This window comes from Podarcis gaigeae (genome assembly GCF_964106915.1).
Source record: "Podarcis gaigeae genome assembly, chromosome: 1".
Classification (NCBI taxonomy): Eukaryota; Metazoa; Chordata; class Lepidosauria; order Squamata; family Lacertidae; genus Podarcis; species Podarcis gaigeae.
The window spans coordinates 42,841,024-42,867,305 of NC_139678.1; the positions used below are offsets into that span (position 1 = coordinate 42,841,024).

Genomic DNA, 26,282 nt, shown 5'->3' on the forward strand with positions numbered 1-26,282 from the left:
TTCTTCTAACTGATAACAATCACATTTTGGAACCGGTCAGCAATCCTGTTGCACGGTGCCATCGTGTGATGCATTGCACCGAGTCGGAGCTTTTTTTTCAGTAGCAAACAACTCGGCTTCAGAGGGTACAAGGCTCTCTACCACTGCCATCCTGCCACCCCTTTCAGGGACCTGGCTGTAACTGGGAGGAGTTTTTCCACCCTTGTGTGGAGCTTGAAGTGGCTTGGCTTAAACCAGTCACAAAAGTACCTAGTGACTAGTAGTGGGAAAGCACCAACAATAGTTTTGCAACTACTCCAAGGTATTTGGAGCTGCTTGTATTCAGCTGCCTGCAGTACAGCTGCAGGGATGAGCACCCAAGAGCAAGTTGTTGAGGAGAATAAGGGAATGGTCATACCTCTGTCAGAGAGCATACAGAAGGTCTCAGATTCAATGTTCCCCAGATTACGAGCCCACTGTTCTTAACCACTACACCACACTGGCTCCCATTGGAATTCTCAAGCTGTATGGACCCAGTGAAATAGATGCTATGCTAAATCTCCCATATGTTTTACACAGATTTCAGCCTCCCACCCCCACTCCACCCACTTCATTTGTAATTCCTTGAGCCAGCTGAAAACTTTTTAAAAGGAGAAAAAGGGGAAATTGGATTTGTCTGGGAAGCATCCACATGGGAGTCAGCGTCCCAGTTTCGCAATCAGAGTTCCGCTTGCTAACCGTCTGTCAGTCTGCATGTCATGTAATTCAATCCAACCCAGGCTACAAAGCATTGTTATTCATAATCATTGCCAGCTCTGCTGGCGAGCAAAGGGAGGGAGGGCTAAGAAAAAGTGTGTGTTTGTGTGTGTGTACGTGTGTTGGAGTTCAGCTTCCTGCCTCCTTGCACCTCTTCAGAGGGTACAGGCCTTTGCAGGAGCTCTTCCCCTCTCCAAGCATTAGATGCAGAGGCATAGCTAGCCACGTGGGTGCCTGGTGCGGCCCACGCGTCCTGCAGCCGGGGACGGGGTGAGATGTCCATGGGCGTGGGGTGAGCCAAGTCAGGGTGTGCTGCGTGGAGCCTATCTGCAGCCTCCCCCTCAGCTGTAGGGCAGCTGAGGTGGTGGGCAGACATAAGCAGCACAGAGCATGCAGGCAGTCTGCCCACCACCTCCCCCTCAGGAGACACATGTGGCTCAGGCACACTGCAGGCCCTGCGGTGTGGCACCCAGTGCCCCCCACCTCACCTAGCTGCCAGTGGCATAGGAAGGGGGTGCAGGAGTTATTATTATTATTATTATTATTATTATTATTATTATTATTATTATTAGTGCTGCGAGCTCAATTTTTTAATTTTAATTTTAAAAACACATATTTTTGCCATTTTGTCACCCCCCCTCCATGATGATAACAGGAGCACCCCGCACCCCCTTCCTACGTCACTGGTTAGATGTAGGTTTTGTTGCATGTCCCCCCAATCTCCAAGAGGTGTTCGATTCCAGGGGTTCTAGGCGCTTACCCAGGCTTCGTGTTTCCATTGGGAAATGAGACACAGCAGAGACTGTGGTGTCTTTGCGATATATGATTTACACATATACGCAACCTGAGCCTGTGATGGAGGGGTTCACAGCATCAACGCCCCAGAAGGGTCTTGTTTCTCCTGTAGCCACAGCCTTGGATTCAAAGAGAACTCAAACATCTCTCCAGCTTGCTGCATGTTTTCCAGTTGCATTCTTCTTACGCTTGGGAAATAAGTATGCAGTTAAAGTCTCCACTGCCATGAACCCAGAGTAATGAGGCACGGGGGGAGGGAGCCCGCTCTGTCTCTGCATGCCTCTAGATTAGGTGGGATGGGATGTAAAATGCAAGCTACTCTTCTGAGCCTCCTTCCTTCTAGATCAGAAGACACACCCAGCTTAGTGACTCATGCTGAAGAGCAGAATAGCCTCATTTGACAGTAGGCAATTTGGGGAAGGATTCAACCACTAAGTTCCATCCGTCAGTGGAAGGTGTGAAAACGGTTCCCTAGCAAGTAAAATAGCTCAAGCTACCACGTTGCTTGGTACCACATCTACAATGTGGTAAGGTAAACACGGACACTTAAATGATTTCCCTTGAAAATTGCAGCAGACGTGCAAAAGGCAGTTTTCAAATGTTGGCAGATTGAATGGTTTTAATTAAAACAAATACCAAAAACCATTGCTGAACAACTTTCTTTAAAAAGAAAGCTGACTTTGAATTCATAGAACAAAACACACATTTTAATCCAGCAGCTATTGTTTCTCATTCATGCAGACATGGTCAGATTAATGATTAAAATGTTGTCCTGAAGTTCTGCAACTATGTGTATATCTATCATTGTGCACGTCCCAGTCTCCGAGTAGTAAGAGAATCCAGAAGTTCCAGCTCTTAACCAGGGCTGTTTTCCTTGGTCAGAGGAGACTGCACTAATATGAATGGAGGCTTTAAAACTTGCAGGTGTCTTTGATACTTTTCCAAACTTGATCCTGCACAGGTTGCCCCCTGTTCTGGGCAGCCCACACCACTGCAAGGGACCAGACAGGAATAATTCATCAGCTGCAACAATCATCTGCTGAAATCGTGTTGCCGTTTCAAGGCAGGAAGCAGAGACTTGCCCTGTACTACCACTTTTGTGCTACCGTTCAAAGCTGTTGGGGTGGGGGCATTAGATAATTGTTTCAGTCTCAAATGCAACTAATTAATAGGCTACACAGCGCCTTCTGAGCACACGCAATTACAGTGTACAGTGGTACCTCGGGTTACAGATGCTTCAGGTTACAGGCGCTTCAGGTTACAGACTCCGCTAACCCAGAAATAGTGCCTCAGGTTAAGAACTTTGCTTCAGGATGAGAACAGAAATTGTGCGGTGGCGGCGCAGCAGCAGCAGGAGGTCCCATTAGCTAAAGTGGTACCTCAGGTTAAGAACTGTTTCAGGTTAAGAACGGACCTCCGGAACGAATTAAGTTCTTAACCCGAGGTACCACTGTAGTACACATGTTTAGCACGGTGTCTCTTTCACCTGTGTAGTAAAAAAAAGTTTCTGAGAAGCTCCACAGTAGAATCTTGTTGACATTCGTCTCATACTTTGAAATGTGTTTTTCTGGAATTTCATGCCAGCTTATTTAGAATCATTGACCCATAGAACTGTAGAGTTGGAAATGACCCCAAGGGTCATCTAGTCCAACCCCCTGCAATGCAAAAATATTCACTAAAGCAACCATGACTGATGGCCATCCAACCTCTGCATAAAAACCTCCAAGGAAGGAGAGTCCACCACCTCTCATGGGAGTCTGTTCCGCTGTTGAATAGCTCTTACCATCAGGTGGTTTTTTTTAATACTTAGTCAGAATCTCCTTTCTTGTAACTTGAAGCCACTGGTTTGGGTCCTAGCCTCCAGAGCAGGAGAAAACAAGCTTGCTAAAAGAAAGCACTTCAATTTTTAAAAAGTGCACTCCCAGAAAGTCTAGTGAAATGAGTTTTCCCATCTTCAGTTTGCTACCAGCTTCCCCTTTGGGCTATAGGCTCATCTAAAAAACTACCGAAACGCATACTTTTCAGAAATCCACGCGAATACTTCATGTGGTCACAATTATTCTGTATTGGAAACGTCCCTCGCAGAGACCCTTGAGCAACAGACGGGCTCAATTTGGCACCGCGGCCGTGAGTGACATGTTGATAGTGCAAGCTGTCAATTTATAATGCGACAGTATTTCCTTCCTCCCCAGGAATGTTAGGGGGATACACCGGAAAACGTTTGAAGTCGCAAAGGACTTAAAACGATATCGCATCATCTCAGACAGCAACAATAAAGCTTAATCTTATTTTACAACAGAAAGTTTGCAAAAAGTTTGGCTCCAGTCAGGCTCTCCGGAGCGGCAGCTTCTCTGCTCCACTAAAACATGACCTGCAGATGCTCCCTCTTCAACATGCTCTGCCAACAGTTATGATTACTCACAGCTACCCCATTAAGCACATTCTTTGACACTCTGAGGCTGCCTAGCTCCGTCAAGGTGATCTCTAAGTGGCACGCCACTGACAGCCCCTGATAACTAGAAGCTCAACCTCCCTTTACTGCTTAAGAGACCAGTCCAATGTACATTAACCTCTTGCTTTGGGTCTGTGTCCTTTCTTAGCCCCCCCCCCCCAGTGTATAATTTTGGCACAAAAGGACATGCAACTCATCATTATTTTTGTGAACCTATCTGTTCTGTGATTGTAGGGGGCTGGACTGGATGACCCTCAGGGTCCCAACTCTGCAATTCTATGGAAGGGTTCTGCAAAGCTTGGTACGCATCAGCGTGGCTCAACGGTTTGCACAGTGGATTTGTGTTTAGGCAACTTGGAGATCAATGTCCACTCAGCCGCAGGCTCGCTAGCATGGGTCTCCTTCTCCCAGGCTCAGTTCCCTTATTGTAAAATGCGAATAATGACTTATTTCTAAGAAGACATATGGGAGAAGGATTATATTGGCAGCTCCTTTGCAGTCTGATTGATTTTACAGCCCTATTGATATGTGTGCACATTTTTGTTCAGGGCTGAGACAGAACCTAGGAAGCTGACTTATACGGAGCCAAGCCACTGGTCCATCTACTATTGTCTACACTGGCTGGCAGGAGATGCCAGGGACTAAACCTAGGGCATTCTGCATGCCACCCATGTGCTTCGCTACTGAACCACAGCCCAAGCTCAAGCAAGTAGAGCACACAAGGATATTCCATAGAATTCAGCTTCAAGAGAAGCTCAGAGTACAACTAAACGTACAGGCTTTAAGTCAGTGGTTCCCAATTTGGGGAGGGGCACTGCCTTCTTGGTTCCAGGGCATGGGTGTAGCCAGGATTTTTCTTATGGAGGTCAGAACCTCAGATTTGTATTGATTTTAATTGATTTAGGAGGTAGCAGCAGCCTCCCTTGGCCATGCCCCAGGGCCTCCTACCCTATAGGAAGCATTATTCAAAATGGCAGCTTGCATGACCCACTAAGGGAAATAACACCACAGTAAAATCCATTCAGAAAACAGACATGGCACATTTATTCAAAATCCAGTTCAAACTATGTAGTTTAATTAATTCCAACAAAACTGATGAGCTTGATCCACCGATATGAGCTTTCCAAAGTCCGACAGTCATTTATATATCAAAAGTGCCAAATTGGATAAGCATCCCTACAGAGTCCTCATCCCTATATATCAGATGGGAAACAGAGGTTATGAGACAGGACATGGCTGAAGAGGTATTTGAACCAAGGACAATCTCTGCAGTGCAAGGAAGTGCTAAGAGATGCAGTGGGATGGACTAGGAGACTTGGAGCATGGACAAGGCACTTGCAGGAGCAGCGACAGGTTTGGCATCAGCGGAGCGGTGGGGGCAGGGAGTAGGAGACTTGTAGTAAAATTCACAAGCCCCACCAATTCATTCCCCACTCCCATTTTAGCCAAGCTATCTTCCCCCATAGCCTTATGAAAACAGTAACTTATGCAGCAGCAAAGCTGAGGTCCTATGTGCTCTCCCATCTTTGAGCATGATGCAGGAATGGGGCTGAGGTGTGTGTTGTGGGGATATGTCAGTGATTAAAGAAATAGCTGGCAGGGGATTTGGGAAGCTGTGCAGAGAATCACAGGGCTTTCAGACACCCAGTGATGGCTGAGTTGGCAAGCTCTGACAATTTCCAATAAAGCTGTAACTTTATCAGAAACAACACTTTGTCTCAGAGGAGCAAGTATCTGAGCGACCCCTTTGCAAGAATAGAACAATCGTGTTTCCTTTATTTATGAATTGCAACCTTTTCAAAAGTATCCCCCTCAGGATAACCAAAAGTCTTTCCAGGTCACCCACTCCTTTTTTTATTAAGCCCCACAACTAACCGTGCCAGTTCTGGGCATGATAAATAGCTGAGATGTTTTTGCAAAGCAAAAAAAAGAAAAAAGTCAAGTTGTCTGTATCTTACTCCAAAGGCAAGGAAAGTCAGGTTGCCAGTCGAGTAACTGCTGTCTCCTGACAGTCCCCTCCACCAGGCTTTGCTGAAGTGTCCTGACAAAGCAGAGACACCAAATGCTCGCTGCCGCCCTTCCCTTCGGACTGGACTGGCATTCGCATCCCTCGCGGTCTGGGGCAGCGGCAGCCGCAGCGTCGCTGGCCAGTTTGTCTCCAGTCACGAAAGCAGCAGCCTTTCCAAGGCAGCCAAAGGTGCCTGGCAGAGTTCAGTAGCTCTCACACTCCGCTCCCCTCCCGCTTCTCCGGCTCCTGCTGCGAGGATCAGGCTGTCTTTGGCAGGAGGAAGACCTTGGAAAGTTGCACACATTCCTGGTGCGAGGGATCAATCTGCTGCTTCCATTCTCTCTCTCAGAGGAAAGCACGGAATGGCTGCGCACGGGGGACTCTGGGACCACCGCGAGGGGAGGAGGGAAGCTCAGCCCCCTTCCCAGACGGCTATAAAGCCGCGACGGGCATCCTGCGAACTCCTCAGAGCAGAGCCAGGAGGCATCTGGCAGAGGGAGGGGGCAGTTCACCGACGGGACGAAGCGTCTGGGGCGAGAAAGTCCCCACCCGACGAGCTCGGTCGGGGCTGAGGCGGAGGAAGGGTCCCCCGACGGCTTCCCGCGTCTCTCCACAAAGAAACCGGTTTCTTAGGAGTCCCGCGGGCGTGCGCCCCCCATGGCGGAAGGCGGCAGCCACGACGGGGCGCCCGGTGCGCTCCTCAAGAGCGCAGTCCAGCCGGCGCTGCTGCTTTCTTGCGTCCTGCTGCTGTACCTGTGGGCGAGGAGGAGCCCCCGGCCGGCGGGCAAGAGCCTCCCCGGCCCCGTCGGGTGGCCGCTGCTGGGCAACGTGCTGCAACTGGGCCGCCTGCCGCACCTCACCTTCGGCGAGCTGGCGCGGCGCTACGGCGACATCTTCCAGCTGCGCCTGGGCCGGCGCGCCATCGTGGTGCTCAACGGGGAGGCGGCCATCCGACAGGCGCTGGTGCAGCAGGCCGTGCCCTTCGCGGACCGGCCCGACTTCCTCTCCTTCGGCCTGGTGTCCGGAGGCAAGAGCATGGCCTTCGGGCACTACAGCGAGCGCTGGCGGGCGCAGCGGCGGGTGGCGCACGCCACGCTGCGCGCCTTCTCGACGGCCAACACGCCCAGCAAGCAGCTCTTCGAGCAGCACGTGGCGGCCGAGGCGCAGGAGCTGATCGACGGCCTGCTGCGGCTGAGCCAGGGCGGCGCTTATGTCGACCCTTCGCCGCTCTTCGTCGTGGCCAATGCCAACGTGATGTGCGCCCTCTGCTTCGGGCAGCGCTACAGCCACGCCGACGGCGAGTTTCGCGCGCTGCTGAGCAGGAACCACCGCTTCGGGCAGACGGTGGCGGCGGGCAGCTTGGTGGACGTGCTGCCCTGGCTGCAGGCCTTCCCCAACCCGGTGCGCAGCGTCTTCCGAGACTTCCAGGCGGTCAGCCGCGAGCTGTACGACTTCGTGTGCGCCAAGGTAGCGCAGCACCGCAGCACCTTCCAGGCCGGCGCCCCTCCGCGCCACATCAGCGACGCCATCCTGGAGTGCATGGAGCACGGCCCCGGGGCGCAGCAGGGCCTGGGCGGAGACTACGTCGAGGCCACGCTGGCTGACTTGTTCGGCGCAGGTCAGGACACCACCTCCACCGCCCTCACGTGGGTGCTGCTGCTCCTCCTCAAGCACCCGCACCTTCGACGGCAGCTGCAGGCGGAGCTCGACCGGGTGGTGGGCCGCTCCCGGCTTCCGACGGGGGACGACCGCGCCTCCTTGCCTCGCCTGGAAGCCTTCCTCCACGAGACGCTCCGCTACAGCAGCTTCGTGCCCGTCACCATCCCGCACGCCACGGCTGCCGACGTGCTGCTCGACGGCTTCCACATCCCCGCGGGCACGGTGGTCTTCGTCAACCAGTGGTCCGTCAACCACGACCCGCTGCGCTGGAAGGACCCGCACGTCTTCGACCCGACGCGCTTCCTGGACGCCCGGCAGGAGAACGTCGACCGGGACCTCACGTGCCGGGTCATGATCTTCTCGACGGGCAAGAGGCGCTGCATCGGCGACCAGCTGGCCAAGCTGCAGCTCTTCCTCTTCACCGCCATCCTGCTGCAGCAGTGCGAGGTGGAAGCCAACCCGGCCGAGGAGCTCACCTTGGATTACGTCTACGGGCTGGTGCTCAAGCCCTTGCCTTACACGGTGTCCGTTTCCCCGCGAAGCGCTCTCCCTAGCGGAGGGGAGGAGGGAGGGAAACTCGGAGGGACCGTCGAGGGCGCCTCTTAGCAATGGCGCTTCCCTCCCCACCAGCAAGTTCTCCATAGCCCCTGCTGGCTTTTCAGAGCTGCCCTCTGCCAGAGGAAGTTGATGTTCCCCCCACCAGCCCCTCCCCCTAACTTTCAGAAGCTCATGGCTTCAGACGGTGCCTTTCATACAGGGATGGGGAACCTGCTGCCCTCCCAGATGATGGTGGCTTGGCCTGAAGCTCCCTTCCGCCACAGCTAGGATGGCCAGTGGTCAGCCAGGATGGGAGTTCTAGTCCAGCAACATCTGGAGAGAGCCAAAGGTTCCTCATCCACCTTAAACCTGCTGGGGGGGGGGTCCTGAGCCTGCTCAGCTCACCTGGGTGACCCATCCAGAGTCCTCCAATCAAACATCTTAAATCTGAGATACATTGAGACTATTGTGACTTGGGGGGGGGGGAGAGAAACACGTTATTGTGGTGGTGTGGGAAATTGGCATCAGTTACTTCCTTTGGGACTGTGAACTTTTGTAATAAATGCCTCTTTGAAGCAGGCACCCATGCAGACAGAAAAGGTCTCCTGGATTCTCCCAGCTCCCCCCTCCCCAAAAAAAATTTGTTAAGAAGTTTGTTACTTAACAGTATTGTTGATCAAAAAAGGAGGTAAGGTTGTGTTATGTGGAAAGCATTTTTATAGGAAGGATTTACTTGGAAACGATGTGTAGTCAGTGTGAAGAGTATCACAGCGACAATGCCTTTAACTGCAGGTCCATCAGCTGGGAAATGACACATAGGGGTGGCCCAGCACTTAGTTATTATGTGTACATGTGCACAGTTGTCACCTGGGACAATCCCCATGCAGTTTTGCATCCCTCCCACACTTGCCATATTTGAAGCAGAACAAGAAGAGAGATACTTCCTACCTGTGGCAGCCAGGAGCAAGTAATCTGTGCTCTGACTTTGCTAAGAATTAACCTCATCCCATCTCATCGTATATAGAGTTATCTTTCATTTTAAAAAAAAAAAGACATGGGGGAAACCTTCGCTTGGTTAGTGGTGCTAAATATGGGCCAAATTATTCCTGTAGCAACTTCTCCCACTGCCATTAAAGTAGGTACAGGGAATCTGTAGCCCCCCAAATGTTGATTAACTACAATTCCCATGCTCCCTGAATATTAGCCATGCTGGCTGCAAACAACACCTGGAGAGTGACAGCGGCCCATCAAAGGAAAAGCAGTTTCAGCAAAGCAGCCCCAGTGGAGGGGACCACAAGCCTTTTCTGTTCCACTGGCTTTCAGCTGCAATTCCTCCACTCTCTCGGGTTGAGATACATGCCTGTGACAGTTATGGTTGGAACACTGCCAGCTGTGGGAGGGAGCCACACAGAACATAAGAATAGCCAGTGTCAAAATCAAGCTCAGCATCCTGTTCTCACAGTTGGCCAGCCAGAGGCCTGTGGGAAACTTGCAAGCACAACTCCACACACCAGAGCACTCTCCCCTCCTGTGGTTCCAGCAGTTGGTGTTCAGAAACATTACTGCCTCCAACTTCGATGGAAGAGCACAGCCATCATGCTAGCAGCCGCTGGAAAAATGGCAGGCAGGGGAAGGGTTAAGCAACTCTGATGCTTCTCTCAAAACTTGCTTTTTCTTAGAAGCACCTGGCAGCAGAAGCTTGCCACTTGTAGACCTAGTGCTCCTGCTCTGTTCTTGACCAAGCCTCTTCAGTATCCATTAGTGGATTACTCAAGTTGCAGCACAGATGTGGCACGTCTTGGCAGCTTTGTCACTTCCAGTTTCAGCAGAAATGTAAATGAAAATCTCCTTGTATAGTGTGCACACTCAGCCAGCTTGCCCCCTCCTAGCCAGGGAACAGGAAATACTTTGGCTGCATTTTTCTGCATTGGGTTGTGGGACAAACTGTTCCTTTTCTGTTATCTATCAGTGGTTCCTACCTTGAAATTCAACTTGGAACCTACCAACTGTTTTTAATAAACGTTACCAGATGATTGATTAGAAATAGCATCTAGACCATTACGCTTTAACATGATATGAAATCAAGACACTTAAATTTCCTCATTTGCCAGTTCTACTCTTAACAGCATTTCCTCTGTACTCCATTGGGGATTGCATTCTTGCTGTGTGCCAGACCTCATAATGGAGCCTCTTCTGTCTGTTTCCCACCTTCTTCCGATTTCCTTCCTCTTCGCCACTCACATGAAATTGGACCAGGGCCACAGATTGTCCACACCCACCCACCCTGGTGCCTTCCAGGTTTTCCCACCCCCAAAACCCGGTCATGTGGCTACAGCTATGGTGGACAAAATACTCAGTCCTCAAAGCCAGTTACTGTAGAGTTGTTCCACTGTCAGCATTGGAGCTGCTCCGGAGGAAGAAGTTGGAGATGCAGACTGTTTTGAACCTGCTTGGCTTTCTGTCTGCAGAGGGGCATGTTCATAAGCAATTGGGTGCATGTGAGGTTGACGAAGAAGAGCATCAGCCTAACACACTCCCCCATTTTACCGCATAGAAGTTAAGCTCATGAAGGTCTTGTAAAGAGTAACCTGTGAAGCAGCCGTATGCTTTGGAAGAAGCAAGGAGAACTGAACTCTTCTTAGTACAATGATGGTGACCCTGCTGCACATTGCGTTGCATAGTTGTCTGTTATCAGGATGATCAAGGATAAATAGGAGTTGAGAGTCCAAAAACACCCAGAAGCTCCCCATCCCTGTTTTAAACATAAGTGGAATCTGCACTTGTTTGCTTTTTGCTGAAAATCAAGGAGTTCACTTGCGTAGCTGTTTCTTCTTTCCAGCAGCCTTTATATTTGTCTAGTAAGCCACATATTCAGGAAAGGTTTTGAAATGCATAAATAATATAGCCTATTTTTGAATCTACCATTAGGCGTTTCCTTATTCCTATGTTTGGGTGAAGACCATAAGTAGCACTTTTAAAAATATTCTTTTATATTAAACATTACTTGAGTGTTATTTAACATTTAAAAAAATGTGACTATTATTACCTCCGAATAAAGATGCTGTCACAATTGTTTGTCTTCTTGCAGCAAGGGATTAAAGAAATAGAGAGATATCCTACACAAAGTAGAAGTTTCAGATGAGCGCAAATAGGAAGCACTTTGGCAAAGCCACATGGCTATTCGCTTACTGTCAGGAAAGCCGCCATCCAACATTATTTCTCCAGCACCAGTAAGATCACCATCAGTGGTAGTCAGAAACATTTTTCATGAATCCTCTCCTTTGAAGTGATTAAAAAGTGCTGTTAATGCCTATGAAAGTTAGCTGGATGGTGCTGCTCTCATACCCTTATACTTGTAAAACTCTGCTTTGTTAACACCTGTCAGAAATGTTTGTGAGTCTCAAGCATTCCTATCCTAACTTAGTGGGTAGAAAAAGGATTGGAGGTAGGGAGAGAGAAAGTAACACTGGGAACCTTTGAGGGGTAGCAGGAAAAAGCTAGCTAAGTGAGAATCTACAATGGTCGAAATGTCGCAGAATATCACTATATGCGCCTGCTGTCCTCTGCGGCCAATCTAGCAACAATCCTCAGTCTAAGCAAAAACATATGATTAAATTTTGAAGTCTTTCTTTCCAGCCAGTAGGGGAGACGATATCTCCCGTGGGTGGGTGTTGTCCCCATACATGCAATAGTTAGGAGCCAGCTCTTCATAGCTACCACTAGAGAGAACATCTGTGCCCTTTCCACAGCTAAGAAATGTGCAGATTTTATTTAACACATTAGTCAGCAAAAGCCTTCTTTTAAAGATGCTTATTGGGTGACAGTTGAGAAGTCATAATGCAGCCAAGGAACTTGGGGAATCTGGCAGGCAATCACAGCCTTTCAACATTTCCTCGCGTAGCGCAGGATTTGAACATAGTGGTGCAGAGGTCTAAAGAAATTTTAAATGTGTTCTTCTAAAATACAAAATCACATATTATCTGGCACTTCCTTAAAAAAAGTTAACTTTTTATTGGGTTTTATAAACAGGGATCTTTTGTGGGCATCCATCTGTTTCGCAAGACAATGGAGTGTGCCTTCGGGAGTGAAGCCAAACTGCTGTGTGAGCAGCACCAAAGTGGCCTTCCTGGGGCGCAGGTCTGGCAGTGTGCATGGGACAAGACCCACCCCCCTCAGCCTCACTGATGTGCTTCAAAGGAAAGCAGGGATCACAGGAATAATAAATTATACAAATAAATAGACCAAGTCTTCTCATGTGGTAAACGGTAAAAAGGTAAGGTAAAGGATCCCTGGATGGTTAAGTCCAGTCAAAGGCAACTATGGGGTTGCTGCACTCATCTTGCTTTCAGGCCAAGAAAGCCGGCGTTCATCCACAGCTAGCTTTCTGGGTCATGTGGCCAGCATGACTAAACCGCTTCTGGTGCAACTGGACACCATGACAAGTGCCAGAGCGCATGGAAATGCCGTTTACCTTCCCGCCACAACAGTACCTATCCGATTGCACTGGTGTGCTTTTGAACTGCTAGGTTGGCAGAAGCTGGCACAGAGCAACGGGAGCTCACTCCATCATGGGGATTTGAACCACTGACCTTCTGATTGGCAAGCCCAAGAGGCTCAGTGGTTTAGACCACAGCGCCACCCGCACCCACATTTGTTGGTAAACGTCTGAATAGGGGTATCTGGCAGGGGCTGGAGGGAGGGGGAAAGTTACGAGCCTTGCAGAAGTCAGGGTGGAAGCTGATAGAACTCTTTACTATCTTTTAAAACCATCCTGCAGTCAGCACATCTAGGCAAAGGTGATGCCACCAGAACCATCACAGCAGTTATGACCGCCAAACACACATGCTCGACCCAGGCTCACGTGGCAAATGGGAGCAGGGAATCTGGTTTTTTTTTTTTCATCAGTCCATAGGAAGATAATTCAACCAAAATGATCAAGGGGATGGAGCAACTTCCCTATTAGGAAAGATGGCAGCATTCAGAGCTTGAGAAAAGACAAGTTACATGGTAGAAATTTATAAAATTATGCGTGGCATGTAGAAAGTGGATAGAGAATTATTATTTTTTAAATAACACTAGAACTCATGTATATATAATGAAGCTGCATGTTGGAAGATTCAGGACAGAGCAAAGTACTTATTCATGCCTTGGAACTCACTTCCACAGTGATGATCATCAACTTGGATAGCTTCAAAGAGGAGTAGGAGGTTATCATCACCTGCTAGCCAGAATGGTGATGTTCCATCTGTACTGTCAGGGAGTAAGAGTCTGAATACTGTACCAGTTGCTGGAAATTGCAGGCAAGCAGTGCTGTTGCACTTATGTCCTGATTGTGGGCTTCCCACAGGCATTCAGCAGCAGTGTGGTGTAGTGGTTAGAGTTCAAATTCCTGCTGGACTAGATGGGCCATTGGCCTGATCCAGCAGGCTCTTCTTATGTTCTTATGATTGTTTACAGAAGGAAATCATGAGCCCCTAATAAAGTCCACCAGACATCCCCATTTGGTTAAGCCATGCCTATTTGCCCTACGCTAACATACGACATCAGGAGTGGGGCAGGTAATGTCACGGCTGGGCTAAAAAGGAGTTGAAGGCATCACCAATGCACTGCAAGTCTTAACTTTGTGTGGCCTTTTCCTTTATTAAAATAATTCCTGTAATTTTAAGGAACCAGTAATTGACTAGAGTCACCAATACAATGTTTGTTAATTACACAGTCTATGTCACAATACACTTCTTGAGAAGTCTGGAATCAGATTTGGGTTTCAATTTTTATCCCTTCAGCCAAGTTATTCCTGGAAGAGGCTCTCCAGCCCCGCTGGAGCAGCTTTTCAGAGCACTGCAGGGGGAAGTATGAATCAGTAAACGTCACCTCCCTGCACTTCCTCCTGGGAGAAGTCCTACGAGAAGAGTTTTGCTCACAGAACTCTGGATACAAGCCACAGTCATATAAAAAGAATGCAGATATTTTTATTTCAGAACTGTTACATACTCATCATTAGGCAGTGTTGTCACTTTTATTTCAAATAAAGTTGAAGTTAAAACCACCCAGTTTTACAATTAACTCTTGTATTAGCTTGATTTTTAAAAACAAATATACAGCTGCATGAAAATAATTGTTTTTTGTTCCCTGTAAAATAGATATTGGAAATAAGTTTTGTCAGTAATGCAAACTGCCTTTTTGAACTACCTCTTGTCCATCAGACTTTTAAGTACTTAGTGACCCTCTGGGAGGGCTGCAGTGCAGTCATAAAAGATTTTCACCTTTATATTCACAGTTTAGTCAACAAAACTTATGCAACTTAAAAAAAAACCCAACCACCACCACACACATAAATCATTTCCATCTAAGGCTGCTAAAAGTGCACCTCCTTCTAAATGAAAAGAACCACTTTCCCCAAACCATCCTTCCTCAGAGATTACTGTACTCTTCTCCAAAATACTGATCTCAAGGTATACCTTCTACCACGCTCAAAATGATATTGCCTTGATTACTTAAACCAATTTCAGAAAGCTATTCTGTTTTCAACACATGATTCTATGGTGTTAGTGATAACAGCAATCGCCTGAAAAGGAACAAAAGGAGGCAGGCAGGCAGAATTATCTCTCCAGCTCCTTAGACGAAGGGCAAGACACACATACATAGCCAGAGGATCTTGTCCAGCCTATCAAAGCTTTTCCCTCCCAGCCTGCAAAATCTCACGCAGTGCTCCCATGTGGCAATTCATTCATGGAGGGGGGGCAGAGAGAGAGATGTTAGTCAGATATGGAATGCAGTTAAAGGACCATTCTTGTGCTATTGCAATCATACTAAAGACCTTGCTTTGGTCAAGTGCATTAAGATACTCACTGCTTTGTGGGCGCTAAAATGATCACACAGTGCAATTTTACATAGGGCACCAAAACATGACTATGTCTGTACTTGAATTAAAGGTTGATATCATGTGAGGTTACTGAAGGATCCCTTTCTTCGTTTACTTCGTTGGCATTTTAGTCAGGTTCGTCAGGCTTACTTGCAGAAGCACAATCAGATCAGTTACTTAATTCATCCATCTCACATAAAAATAAATGTGCTTGCAATTGACATCATTTCTCTGTGGTATCAGAATATCACACGTGGAAATTTAAAGCTTTAAACACATTAGGAAATGGATAGTGAAAGCAAACACTGAATCACCAAAAGTCTCATAAATAAGTATGTGGAATGTCAAAATTGGGGGCGGGGATGACAACAGAAAAGTGTACTTAATAGTGCAATCCTATCACATCTACTCAGAAGTATGTCAGTTCAGTGGGGCTTACTCCCAGGTAAGCAAGTACAGAATTGCAGCCTTAGTTACAGTTCTCCATCTTCTATAAATGCTTTCAGAGCATAGTTTTTAAAAGCAGCACTCACAGAAAATACTTTGGTCACTGTCTAATAATTCTTACGGCTCTCCCAAGCATTTCAATTAGTTCTTTCACTGGAATAATAAATAATTTGGTCAGGCACAGAAATCGAACGAATTTTTAACTTCAGAAAAATGTAAGTACTTCTGAATGCAAATATATGGACTGGTCCTTTTCAAGTAATACTTGTGAGAGGCTCAAGGCCAGATGGGTGGGGTATAAATAATAAAAGGTTGTTATTGTTAGTCACTCCAATTTTCACTTAAACAAAATGTCCAGTATCCAGATGCACATTTTGATTAGCGGTTTTAGAATGGGATGGGGAATCTTTCTGACTCCACCAGCCAGATCCCATATCAGTGCTGTGGACCAAATGTGACTGGTGTTTTTTCCTTCGTTTTAGCAGCAGCTTCCAATGCAAAGCGCTCCCTGAATCATGAAGGGGTTTGCATGGAATCCTGCTGAACTGACTTATTTTAATTTAATGTCTCCATTAGCCATCCCTTGCAAGGAAGAGGTGCACACAGCCAACTCAGGTCTTAACTCTGCCCTCCCACCCATCAGATCACACTACAAGTGAAAAACAACTGACGGTTTGAGGGAAATGGCCCACAGGTCTAAGCTGAAGATACAATTTGTACTTCACTTGAATGAAGTATGGAGTAAGTATTAGAGTAGGACATTGTTTAGATTGCATACAATGGCATGGCCTAAAATTCGTAAGGGGCATGAACTAAGTTGATTGCAAGGTGATGTTATTACAGTAAATTAGCAAGGGCAACAAGGATTGATCCAAGGACTTACTGTATTTAAAACAAGTATTATTTTAGGCATTTATACAAACCTTTAAATACCGGGAAACTTTCACTATGTTGAATTAACTTGAGGAACCCTTCACTGAACATTTTATGGCCAGTCATTTTGAACATGCAAGGAACTACCCTAGTGATTTAGTAGTTGGCAGTATGTTCTCATCCCAACCACATGGTCACAAGAATATATAACACTGCCACCTACTCAAAGGGCAGCATCCAATACTTCTCTTACTCAGAGTACAGCCACTGAAGTTAATGCACATGACTAACGTAGGTTAATTTATTTAGTGGGTCTACTCTGAGTACAACTTAAGTTGAATACAACCCACATTTCTGATTTTGCAATCTTAACCGAGTTGCATTTCCTTGTGAGCACAGTAAAAATAGGGCTATAAAAGTACTTGCTTCTCTGAACGTTTATAGGACTAGGGTGACAGCCTATCTAATGTTTTTAGATAGAAATATGAATTAAGAAACAGGAAAATACGCACCAGGAAAATCTTTGGACAGAAATATTTCTTGTCTTCCAACTTGATTTGTTGTAATGTTAAAAAGCAATTCTTGTGTAATGTTATATACATATTTCGGTGAATAGATTAGATGATTTTTATATAAAATATTCTCTCTAATTGTGTTTTCTAGAAATGTTAAATACAGCAGCGTGTATTCAATAAAAATCACTGTAATTATCCAGCTAAAGTGAGCTGTGAATTGGGTTTCAAGGGGACTGAGAAATCCCACTTGAATTCCTGGCAAAAATTACAGGACACAGAAAACAGAATTATTCTTCGCTCTGGAAGTAGTAAGATTGTTTGGTTTACAACAGGCTGAAACTGAATGGTAATTTAATTCCACCTCTTAGACATTGCATATTGTGTACATCTGGAAAATACAGAGCTTGGTTCTCTTTCAGAACCAAGAATTTCCCCCTATGCTGTATTCTACAGTAAGCAGATAATGCTCATGGCTGAAGAGAAGGAATGAAAGATAATTTTTAAAATATATCTTGGAATATACTGTTTAAGGCCAGCAGATGAAGAAAACTCTTTGTTTTTATTCCTTAAACTTAAAACAGATTTTAATTGCCCTTTGCAGCAGTGATGTAAGTTCTTTCAAACACCTCCAAAAACTGAAGGCAAATTATTTGGTCCCCCAACATTAAGGTTTTTCTAAGTTTTTCTGCTGGGTGCCCCTCGTGACTTTAATGAATGGCAGTGCCACAGTTATAGCGTACTGTGCGGAAGAAGTGGAGTACTCCAAAAGGAACACAAAATCCACAAGCAGCTAGTTGAATATGCATATAGCTTACGAGGTGCATGTGTTGGACACAATAAATATTTTCAGAGTTATTTGTAAGGGCTCAAACAGAAGTCTAGCTTGTGGAATATTGTATTGGAACCCAATGTTCTCCTATCAATCCCCACCTGGATATTAACAATGGAGGCAATGGAAAGTGACAGTACTACGCTGCCTTGAGTAAAAATGGCCACGTCAACAATATTTATCATGTGCAGTGAACAGAGTGTCATGCGTCCACGGATTAAGCATTAATCACTTTGCCAGAGGAAGCCGTGGTCTATAATTCTACCTTATACACCCAGTTCAAACTAGATGCAACACAGGGGAATCCAGAAAACAAGATCTGTTGCCTTTTTCCATTTAGATCAAAGCAGTAATTGGGTTTAGGCTGAGGCTGTGGGCCAGTAGAGCAGTATTGCTTACCTGGCTTCCTAATGTGAAGTCACTGCCAGTAGCAGAGAAGGAAAGGAGCAAAGTGACATGGATTGATGCAGCTGCAGTATTGGGAATATTGGATTGGTCCTGCCATTGTACTTGCGTAACACCAACCTTCCCATTGCCTTGCCCTCCCTTCCTATTTACCAGTAGCAACCTCTATGCTGAGAAGCCACCTTGCTCTGGGGTATTAGAAAAGGTGACAATTAAAGCTTTTCCATAAACTTCATTCCCAAATTTACTCCACCCACCCACCCAGCTCAAGCTATTTGTCTTATGGCAAATAAACTAGAAAACATAAAGGTATTGGGTATATACCTAACATATAGCTGGGGAGATTCTAAATGGGAAACTGTTTTTAAATGAGAAACCTTTTAAAAACCCTCCCCAGGTCTCCTTTAATCTAAAAACCATGGGAGATCTTGTGCCTAATTCTGCCATCACATCTAATATAGGCCTTCTTTTTACTGATTAATTTCTAATGTATTATGGAAACAGGATTAACACACCAAGTGCCATGTTGATCACATCACAATTAAGGAAGTGTGCAATTAATGTGTCTTGGAAATGTCTGGCTGGTGAATATGCAAAACACAAGCATGAAAAAATAACCAACTTGGTAACTTCTGTTTTGAGGACACTTGAGAATACTGATTTAGCAATCAAGGGATATGAGCTGAATCACTTTTCTTTGACTATCATGCCAGCCTAATTCTTTGAAAAAGGACTGCTGAAACCACAGTTTGATTTTTCATTTTCATTCTGCGGCATGTTCATGAAGCCCAGCGAGGATAATAATGACTGTGAAACCTTTCAGACTGGAACTTTCACTGCATTTGTACAACTATTATGCAGACAGATCTTTCAACTTGCTTAGCCTTCTGAATTTGCTTCCATCTCTTCCATCTCTCTACTGCTTTCAGCGTCCTAGAGGAATGAAAAGGAACAAAGTAAATTTGTGGCTAGCTGGTTTGAACTAATCCCATCTGCAAAATTATACAATCAGGATGATCAACATGCAATTCTTCTCCCAACCTCCTATGGAGAAAATGAAACAAACAACCCTGACTGACTCTTCTTCCTTTTCCATACTGTTTATACTTCAAAACAGCGGTGGAAACCTTTCGCTTGTGGCCCTAATTTGGCCTAGCAGGGGCCCTAATTTAACCTGTCAGGCTGTTTTCACCAAACTATGTCTACCTACTAAAGGCACAATTGCATATGAACTGCTGAAAAGTCTTCTCCCAATGTTTCCTTGGAAAGCCAGGCTCAATGATGGTCAGCTGATCAGTGCTGATAGCAATACCCCCTGAAGTTGTCCATTTGCAGGCACAGTTTGAATCCAGCTGGGGAACTCAAACATTCTATCTCCCTGCCCCCTTCAAACACAAAGCCTATACAGTGGTACCTCGGGTTAAGAACTTAATTCGTTCTGGAGGTCCATTCTTGACCTGAAACTGTTCTTAACTTGAAGCACCACTTTAGCTAATGGGGCCTCCTGCTGCCGCCGCGCCGCCGCTGCACGATTTCTGTTCTCATCCTGAAGCAAAGTTCTTAACCCGAGGTACTATTTCTGGGTTAGCGGAGTCTGTAACCTGAAGCGTATGTAACCTGAGGTACCACTGTATTATACAATTACCAGAAGTGGACAGCAAGGAGGAGGAGCTAAAAACACAATCCCTGCTACAATCCTGTACCTCGCCAAGTCAAAGATATCCAGTAGTACAGTAGTAAAATAGCCACAGGTAGAGCAGCACAGTCCTTTCCGATGAAAGTAAATACCCAGCCTATCAGATCTATCTAGGGCATATCACAACCTAATCTCTTTGCGTTAAGTCAACATAATCAACAGAAGCAGCTACCCATCCTAGTCCTAGGCTCTCACCCTGAGCCATCCACTTCCAGTCCTGTTTCTCACTCTGGGGAAAGAAATACTGGACAAGATCACCAGCATCTGGCCTCTCACCACAGACTCCCATTCAACAAAACTCAGTATCTCTTAGGACACTAACCATGCTGTAATATCACTGGCTGACGCTTGCCCTGATTCCGAAATGGTGACTGTGCCCCTGCTGACACCACTGGGGGATGCCAGCCTTGTGGCCAGCCTGGTCTTTATGGCCATTAGATGTTCATTCTCCACTTTTGACACTCAATTCTGATTTATATAGATGCACACTCCCCCTACAGCGCGCAACTTGTTTTCCTAAAATGCCTGGTTAGCAAAAGTCTTCCCCTAGCCAAGTCTGACAGGTTTTTGCTGCCTGAATTGATGGATCTAACCTTTTCTTGATCTCTGAAATTTCCTGTTCAGTGACTGGAATTCTTAAGTTTGACATCTGGTTTCCCTAAGCTTGGCAGCCTGCAGTAGAAGATTTGCTAGTGCAATACTAGATATTGTTCTGGAGGTGGCAGTAACACCAGTTTCGCATAATATAAAATAGTGAGCAAAATTCAGTATATCCATAGTCTGAAACGTCAGTTAAAGAGCTGTGCAACAAAAGATAAAACCCCTTTCAGGTGAAAACTTTTAAAAGAAAGAAGACCCTCAAAACCACTGCAGGCATTATAGCCTAGAATGATTATTCCAGCTTAAAAACATCTGACAGGGTCCGTGAAGATCTCACCACTAGTTCAATAGAGCAAGTTCAATGCAGCCAGTTTCATCTTATTTAACTGCAATATTAATATTATTGTCAGGTCTGCCTCTAGATCCCAGCTCACAGAGGACCAACGCCCGGTGGATATAATGTACAAAAGTCTTTATTGAAGTTTAGTTTCCATTTCAAAGCTCTGGGCGCGCAGACCCACGTCTTGACGCTAGACCGGCTAAGTCCCCTCTGACTCACTGCTCCACCCACACCAGTTTAAGATTCTAGCCCGGCTCCACCTCTTACGCTGTTCTTTCCTTCGCTGGGTCCTTCTGCCCTCTGGGGTTTCCTCCTTCCTGGACTTCTCTGACGCTGAGCCCCCTGAGTCTTGTCCCTCCCTCCGGCGGGCTTTAGGACCTGGCTCCCTTCCCGGGCTCCCCGCTGTGCCGCGCTCCTGTACATTTGAACTTGGCGCGCGCGCCCAGCCGGTAACTTTCCTTCTGACCGTTTCCCCGCTTCCTGATGTGGGCGTTGCCAAACCTGACTCCTCTCCTCCCTCTGGTGGTGAGGACACTGGTCCCGACTCCTGGGACTCCCCCTCCCCACTGCGCTCTGGTGGAGACGCTGGTCCTGATCTCCAACTGCTGCTCAGGGACTCCCCGCTGGCCCCTTCCTCCTGGGGCTTCCCCCCTGGAACCCCCCTCGCTCTGGCCACCGGCGCTCCCTTCTGTGAGTCCTCCGATTCGCTAGAGAGGCTTGTGGAATAACTCTGGCCACTGTCACTGCCTGCGCCCCCCTCGTACTCCTCCTCCTCACTCTCCATTTGCTCCCCCTCCTGTGTCTCTCCTTCTGAACCCCTGACAATTATATTAGCGGCCTGTTACCTAAAATAAATCCAAGCAACATTACAGAATAGAAAATTCATATAAAAGGTTAACATTCCATCCAACATTTATAAAAAACAGCTTCACCATAACAGCGATAGAAAAATTACTTATCGCCACTTACTACTTTCTTGAAAGATTTGCATGGCATACCAAGATGCACCAGGCAGCCACTTTGCTCCTCTAAGGTCATTTTGCTGCTGTGCTGCACTGAATTCAGCCACAGTTTGGCTTTGTGTGCTGTCCAAACCTGGGTTGTGGTTTAGTGCTCTCCATACTAACCATGAGCTGCAAACCAGGAAAGCTAGACTGCAAGCCAGAGTTCATGCAATATAAACCATGGCTTAACTTGGCAAAGCACAATGGCTAGAGAGCAACAAAGTGGCCGTGATCTTTTCTGCCAGAGCCTGGCTAAGTCACGGTTTGGCTTAGCATGACGTATGAATAAAATCAGTAGGATTCAGCAGTTTGAATATTTAGGTTCACCTACTACCTATTTAAAATGACATTAAAGTTAACATATTTTTATTTTAAAAATTACTCAGGAATAGGTTTAGAAAACTGTTCAAAAAGGAAGAAGGATAAAATAAAAACTAAAGTGTAGATTTAATAGGCTGTATATCTCTGAAGACAGATACAACTAAATATGAGATGGAATATTATTTGGATCTATTAAATCATCATATTCACACATGAATGACACTCAAACACTACCTCTTTTGTGATGACTGGCAACTCTGAAGCCAAACTCAGCCAGTGAGCGGCTGCCGAGTTATCTCCTAGTTCCTTGTAGCACTGCAAGAGAGAGTGGGGAGGGAAAGCAAAATTAAAACAAGATAGAACATTTTATGAGGATGTGTATCCCATTAATAAAAAATATAATTTATCTTTTCAAACACTGAAACCCTTAGAGAACAGAAGAGGAGATGCCCAGAGAAAGTACTTTCCAAAATATATAGTAGATTGAACTCTAAGAGAGAGGCATCAGAATGGGTGACATCATCAGTCCATGTACAAACACATTAAGATGTACTATTCACTTCAGAATGATGTTCAAGAGATGGGGCAATAGCGACCACCACAGGTAAGGTATTCTTCATATGCACATTCAAGAGCATGTTGTGAGCCGGTGATGCAAGAGTGAATGTGACGTTACATTCAGCACTGCTCTAGTGGTTGTGAAGTTCACACTTGCACCCCTGCAGCACAAGACTGCATAGTGCTGAGGCTGCCACACCCCTGGGGGGGGGGATGGGGCTGACACCCTCCTCACAGGCCCATTTAGCAGAATTTGTCTAACCATCTTGGGACATATTTTACCCTTTGCTTTCACAGAATCACCAGTGGAATCAAAATACCCTGATTCGCCTCCAAAAGGCGCACTCTTCCATTGTCTCCCGAGACAGATGGATGCCAACAAAATTATGTACAACAGATCATTTTTTTGGAATATAAGAATTTAGTCATTTAGCCGTGTCCGACTCTTCATGACCCCATGGATCAGAGCACGCCAGGCACTCCTGTCTTCAAACACTAGCTAGATATATATAAAAGTCCTACTGTCAGACTGTGAAACCCTATGCATATTTACTCATGTTAATCCCACCATGGCATGGCCAAACTTGGCCCTCCAGCTGTTTTGGGACTACAATTCCCATCATCCCTGACCACTTGTCCTGTTAGCTAGGGATGATGGGAGTTGTAGTCCCAAAACAGCTGGAGGGCCAAGTTTGAGTGTATGCAAGATTGCAGCCTTAGTTAAAATGGAACATTAGGGTGAGTGATTTTCAAGTGACTCAGATAAGTTATTTTGCTAAGAGGTATAGGATAGTCTAAATACAACTACTAAAAAGTGTTTAAAATATTATTTATTTGTTTAATACTTTTTTTATACCACTTGATTGTAAAAAAACACACCCCAAAGCAGCTTACAAAAGATAAAACAGTAAAATCGAGAAAAATTCACAACCATACATATACAAGTTAAACTACTAGAACAGATTAAAATTACCTCAACTTTCTAATGATACCACGTGTATCATCATGATGTGGTTTAATTGCACCAGAATCCCAATTCACATTTCAGCTGTATCATATGCAACACTGAAATTTAGAACAGTAACTTTCCTATTGTATTAAAAGCAAACTTCTTGAAATGGAAGAATGATGAAGAAATCATAATTAAAATGAACTTAGATCTAGGCTTCTTAGACATATATATGGAAAACATTCCATGGGGGGCGGGAATTCTTATAGTCCTGTACTTATAACTAAAGATTATATTTATTTGACATCCTAGTCACGTATGAGATACACAATGGCCACAGTGTAGTAAAACAAGTAAAAAAGTAACCTGCACAAATATTTCTGCATTTTGTTGACTTCTTTTTTAAGTTTATTACCACCTTCCAGTTTTTACAGAAGACTGTCAAAGCAAGTAAAACTTGTGGCAACTTCAAATTTGAATATATTTCAAGCCAGGAACAGAATCTTAAAAACTTGTACACTACTCAACATAAAATGAGGTTGTTTGGGACTTGGGGAACAGAGTGATTTTACAGGGAGCAAATCCCTCTACACTCTTGCTTGGCTTCTCCTCTGGCTATTGTAGCAAAAGCCATTTGGCATTAAAACTTTCATGGGCTCCAACTGGAGGTCACAGAAAGAGGACAATGCAGCTCCAGAAAAAACAACATTCAGTTTGTGCAAACAAGAACATATTTCAAATCCTTTGTGGAACCAAACCGAACGATTTCCACGTAAATCACAACACGTTCTACAATATAGATACAAAAACCCAACAGCAACAGCCACCACCTAGTTGGAACCATAGATACTAGGGGCTAGAAAGCCTAATGATCATCTTGAGTGACGCAGACCACTGGAAGGGTGTAGCATGGTTTTTCTAAATAAATAATGGTCTGACTCAGTATTAGGCAGTTTCATGCATTCAAACCAAGCAGTCAATTCTGAACTTCTAATGTACGTAAACACACAACTTTTGTGGCCCAAGCAAACATACACTTACCTTGGCAATGTATATTCTTCCCACTTTTGAAAAACCAGCACTCAGGTCTTCGGCCTACAACGAATATGAAGAATTAAAGATGATTCAGAGAGATTAAACTTTAGCTCAGGCTATGCAGGTTCTACACTGCTCATCTGACAGAAACTATCTGCACTCTAATGGGTCATGAAAATGGGGAGGGGGGCCTATTAGAGAGAAACTTCCGCTATGCTCACATCATTTTAAGAAGCAGGGCTTTCAGATCCTTCTGCATGGAGCCCATGTGAGTCAGTTATCCTTGCCCATCAAAATACATGACTGGTACCCCTAACAAAACATCTAGAGGAGCAGTCGTATTAGTCTGTTGCATCAAAAATACCACAAAAATCTTGGAAGCTTATCCCATAGTATTTATTTTAGCCTTTAATGCAAGGGTGGGGAACTTCAGACCCAGGGTCTGCATGCAGCCTTCCAGACCTATTTGACTCTCAATGGTCCTGAATTATACTCTCTAAATATTTTTGCCTGGCTGAAATGTGTCCTTGAACTGTGATAATTGTCTCATATTTGACGATGGAAGCTGGGAAAAGATGTGTGCTTATGTGTGTAAAAGTTTATTATTTATTGCACTTATTAGTCACTTTTCTTTTACAAAAGGTACAAAAGGTTTGCAAAATAGTACAAAGATTAAAACCATTATACAGTGGTACCTCGGGTTAAGTACTTAATTCATTCCAGAGGTCCGTTCTTAACCTAAAGCACCACTTTAGCTAATGGGGCCTCCTGCTGCTGCTACACCGCCGGAGCAAGATTTCTTCTCATCCTGAAGCAAAGTTCTTAACCTGAAGCACTATTTCTGGGTTAGCGGAGTCTGTAACCTGAAGCATATGTAACCTGAAGCATATGTAACCCGAGGTACCACTGTAAAACCAAAATAGATTCATACATCTAAAAGGCAGGTCCTAACATATTCCACTCACTGAAAGAGGCCACAAATATCTAAACCCTTCCAAATTAAGGGGCAAAAACCTGGCTAAGATAAATCTTTTTTCCTGGCACCTAAAAGTAGATAGTGATGGAATAAATAGGGAGCTGCCACCAAAAAGTCCCATTCTAATGTTTAAGAAGCTTGGTAGCTTCTTTTGCTGTTGTTCAAATATGCTTGAAAATGCTGAACTTTAGCTGCTTCTGTTGGTGGTTTGTGCACAACTAATAACTAGGCATTTTAGTGCTTTGCTCAACTGTTAGTACCTTTAAGAAATTCTGCAGTGCATCCTGAACAGTGGCTGTGGGGGGTTCTTCATACAAGGCAGCAGCAGTTTTCCTTTCCAACCATCCCAGATGAGAGACCTGCATAAAAACAAAGAGGGGAACATAATCTTCCTACTATAACTTGGCAGCCAACACAAAACCACCTACTTCATATGCCTGTCTCTCCAGTGATTCCGTTTGTGTGGCAGAGGAACAGGAGAGCATGCATCCATCCTTCCAAGAATAATGTAATGTAGGTGCTCTACAGAGACCAGTGTATACCAGACAAGAGGTATTAACATGATTATTTACCATCAAAATAAGATGGCGGTGGCCTCCATGTGTTGCAATCATGTTGAATGTCACTTAAAATGTGCAGTAATAGGGAGGGCACCTATTCCCTCACCAACAACTACAGAAAAGAAT

General features: G+C 45.4%; 1 protein-coding gene and 1 pseudogene across 5 annotated transcripts in view; one reads left to right on the forward strand and one right to left on the reverse strand.

Moving 5' to 3' along the window:
• Nucleotides 1–5,011: 5,011 nt before the first annotated feature.
• Nucleotides 5,012–11,256, forward strand: LOC310847157 (cytochrome P450 1B1 pseudogene; annotated as a pseudogene). The gene has a single exon. The product of its transcript is annotated as a cytochrome P450 1B1 pseudogene (transcript).
• Nucleotides 11,257–14,135: 2,879 nt separating this feature from the next.
• Nucleotides 14,136–26,282, reverse strand: part of RMDN3 (regulator of microtubule dynamics 3) — a 40,146-nt gene continuing 27,999 nt past the window's right edge. For all 4 annotated transcript variants that reach the window (XM_083744926.1, XM_083744923.1, XM_083744924.1 and 1 more), the window contains 4 exons: nucleotides 25,857–25,955; nucleotides 24,627–24,680; nucleotides 22,313–22,393; nucleotides 14,136–19,050 (listed from right to left, as the gene is read on the reverse strand). In XM_083744926.1, the coding sequence (XP_083601052.1) occupies nucleotides 18,997–19,050; nucleotides 22,313–22,393; nucleotides 24,627–24,680; nucleotides 25,857–25,955 (288 nt within the window). In that variant the 3' untranslated portion in view covers nucleotides 14,136–18,996. The remainder of the gene's footprint in view (nucleotides 19,051–22,312; nucleotides 22,394–24,626; nucleotides 24,681–25,856; nucleotides 25,956–26,282) is intronic.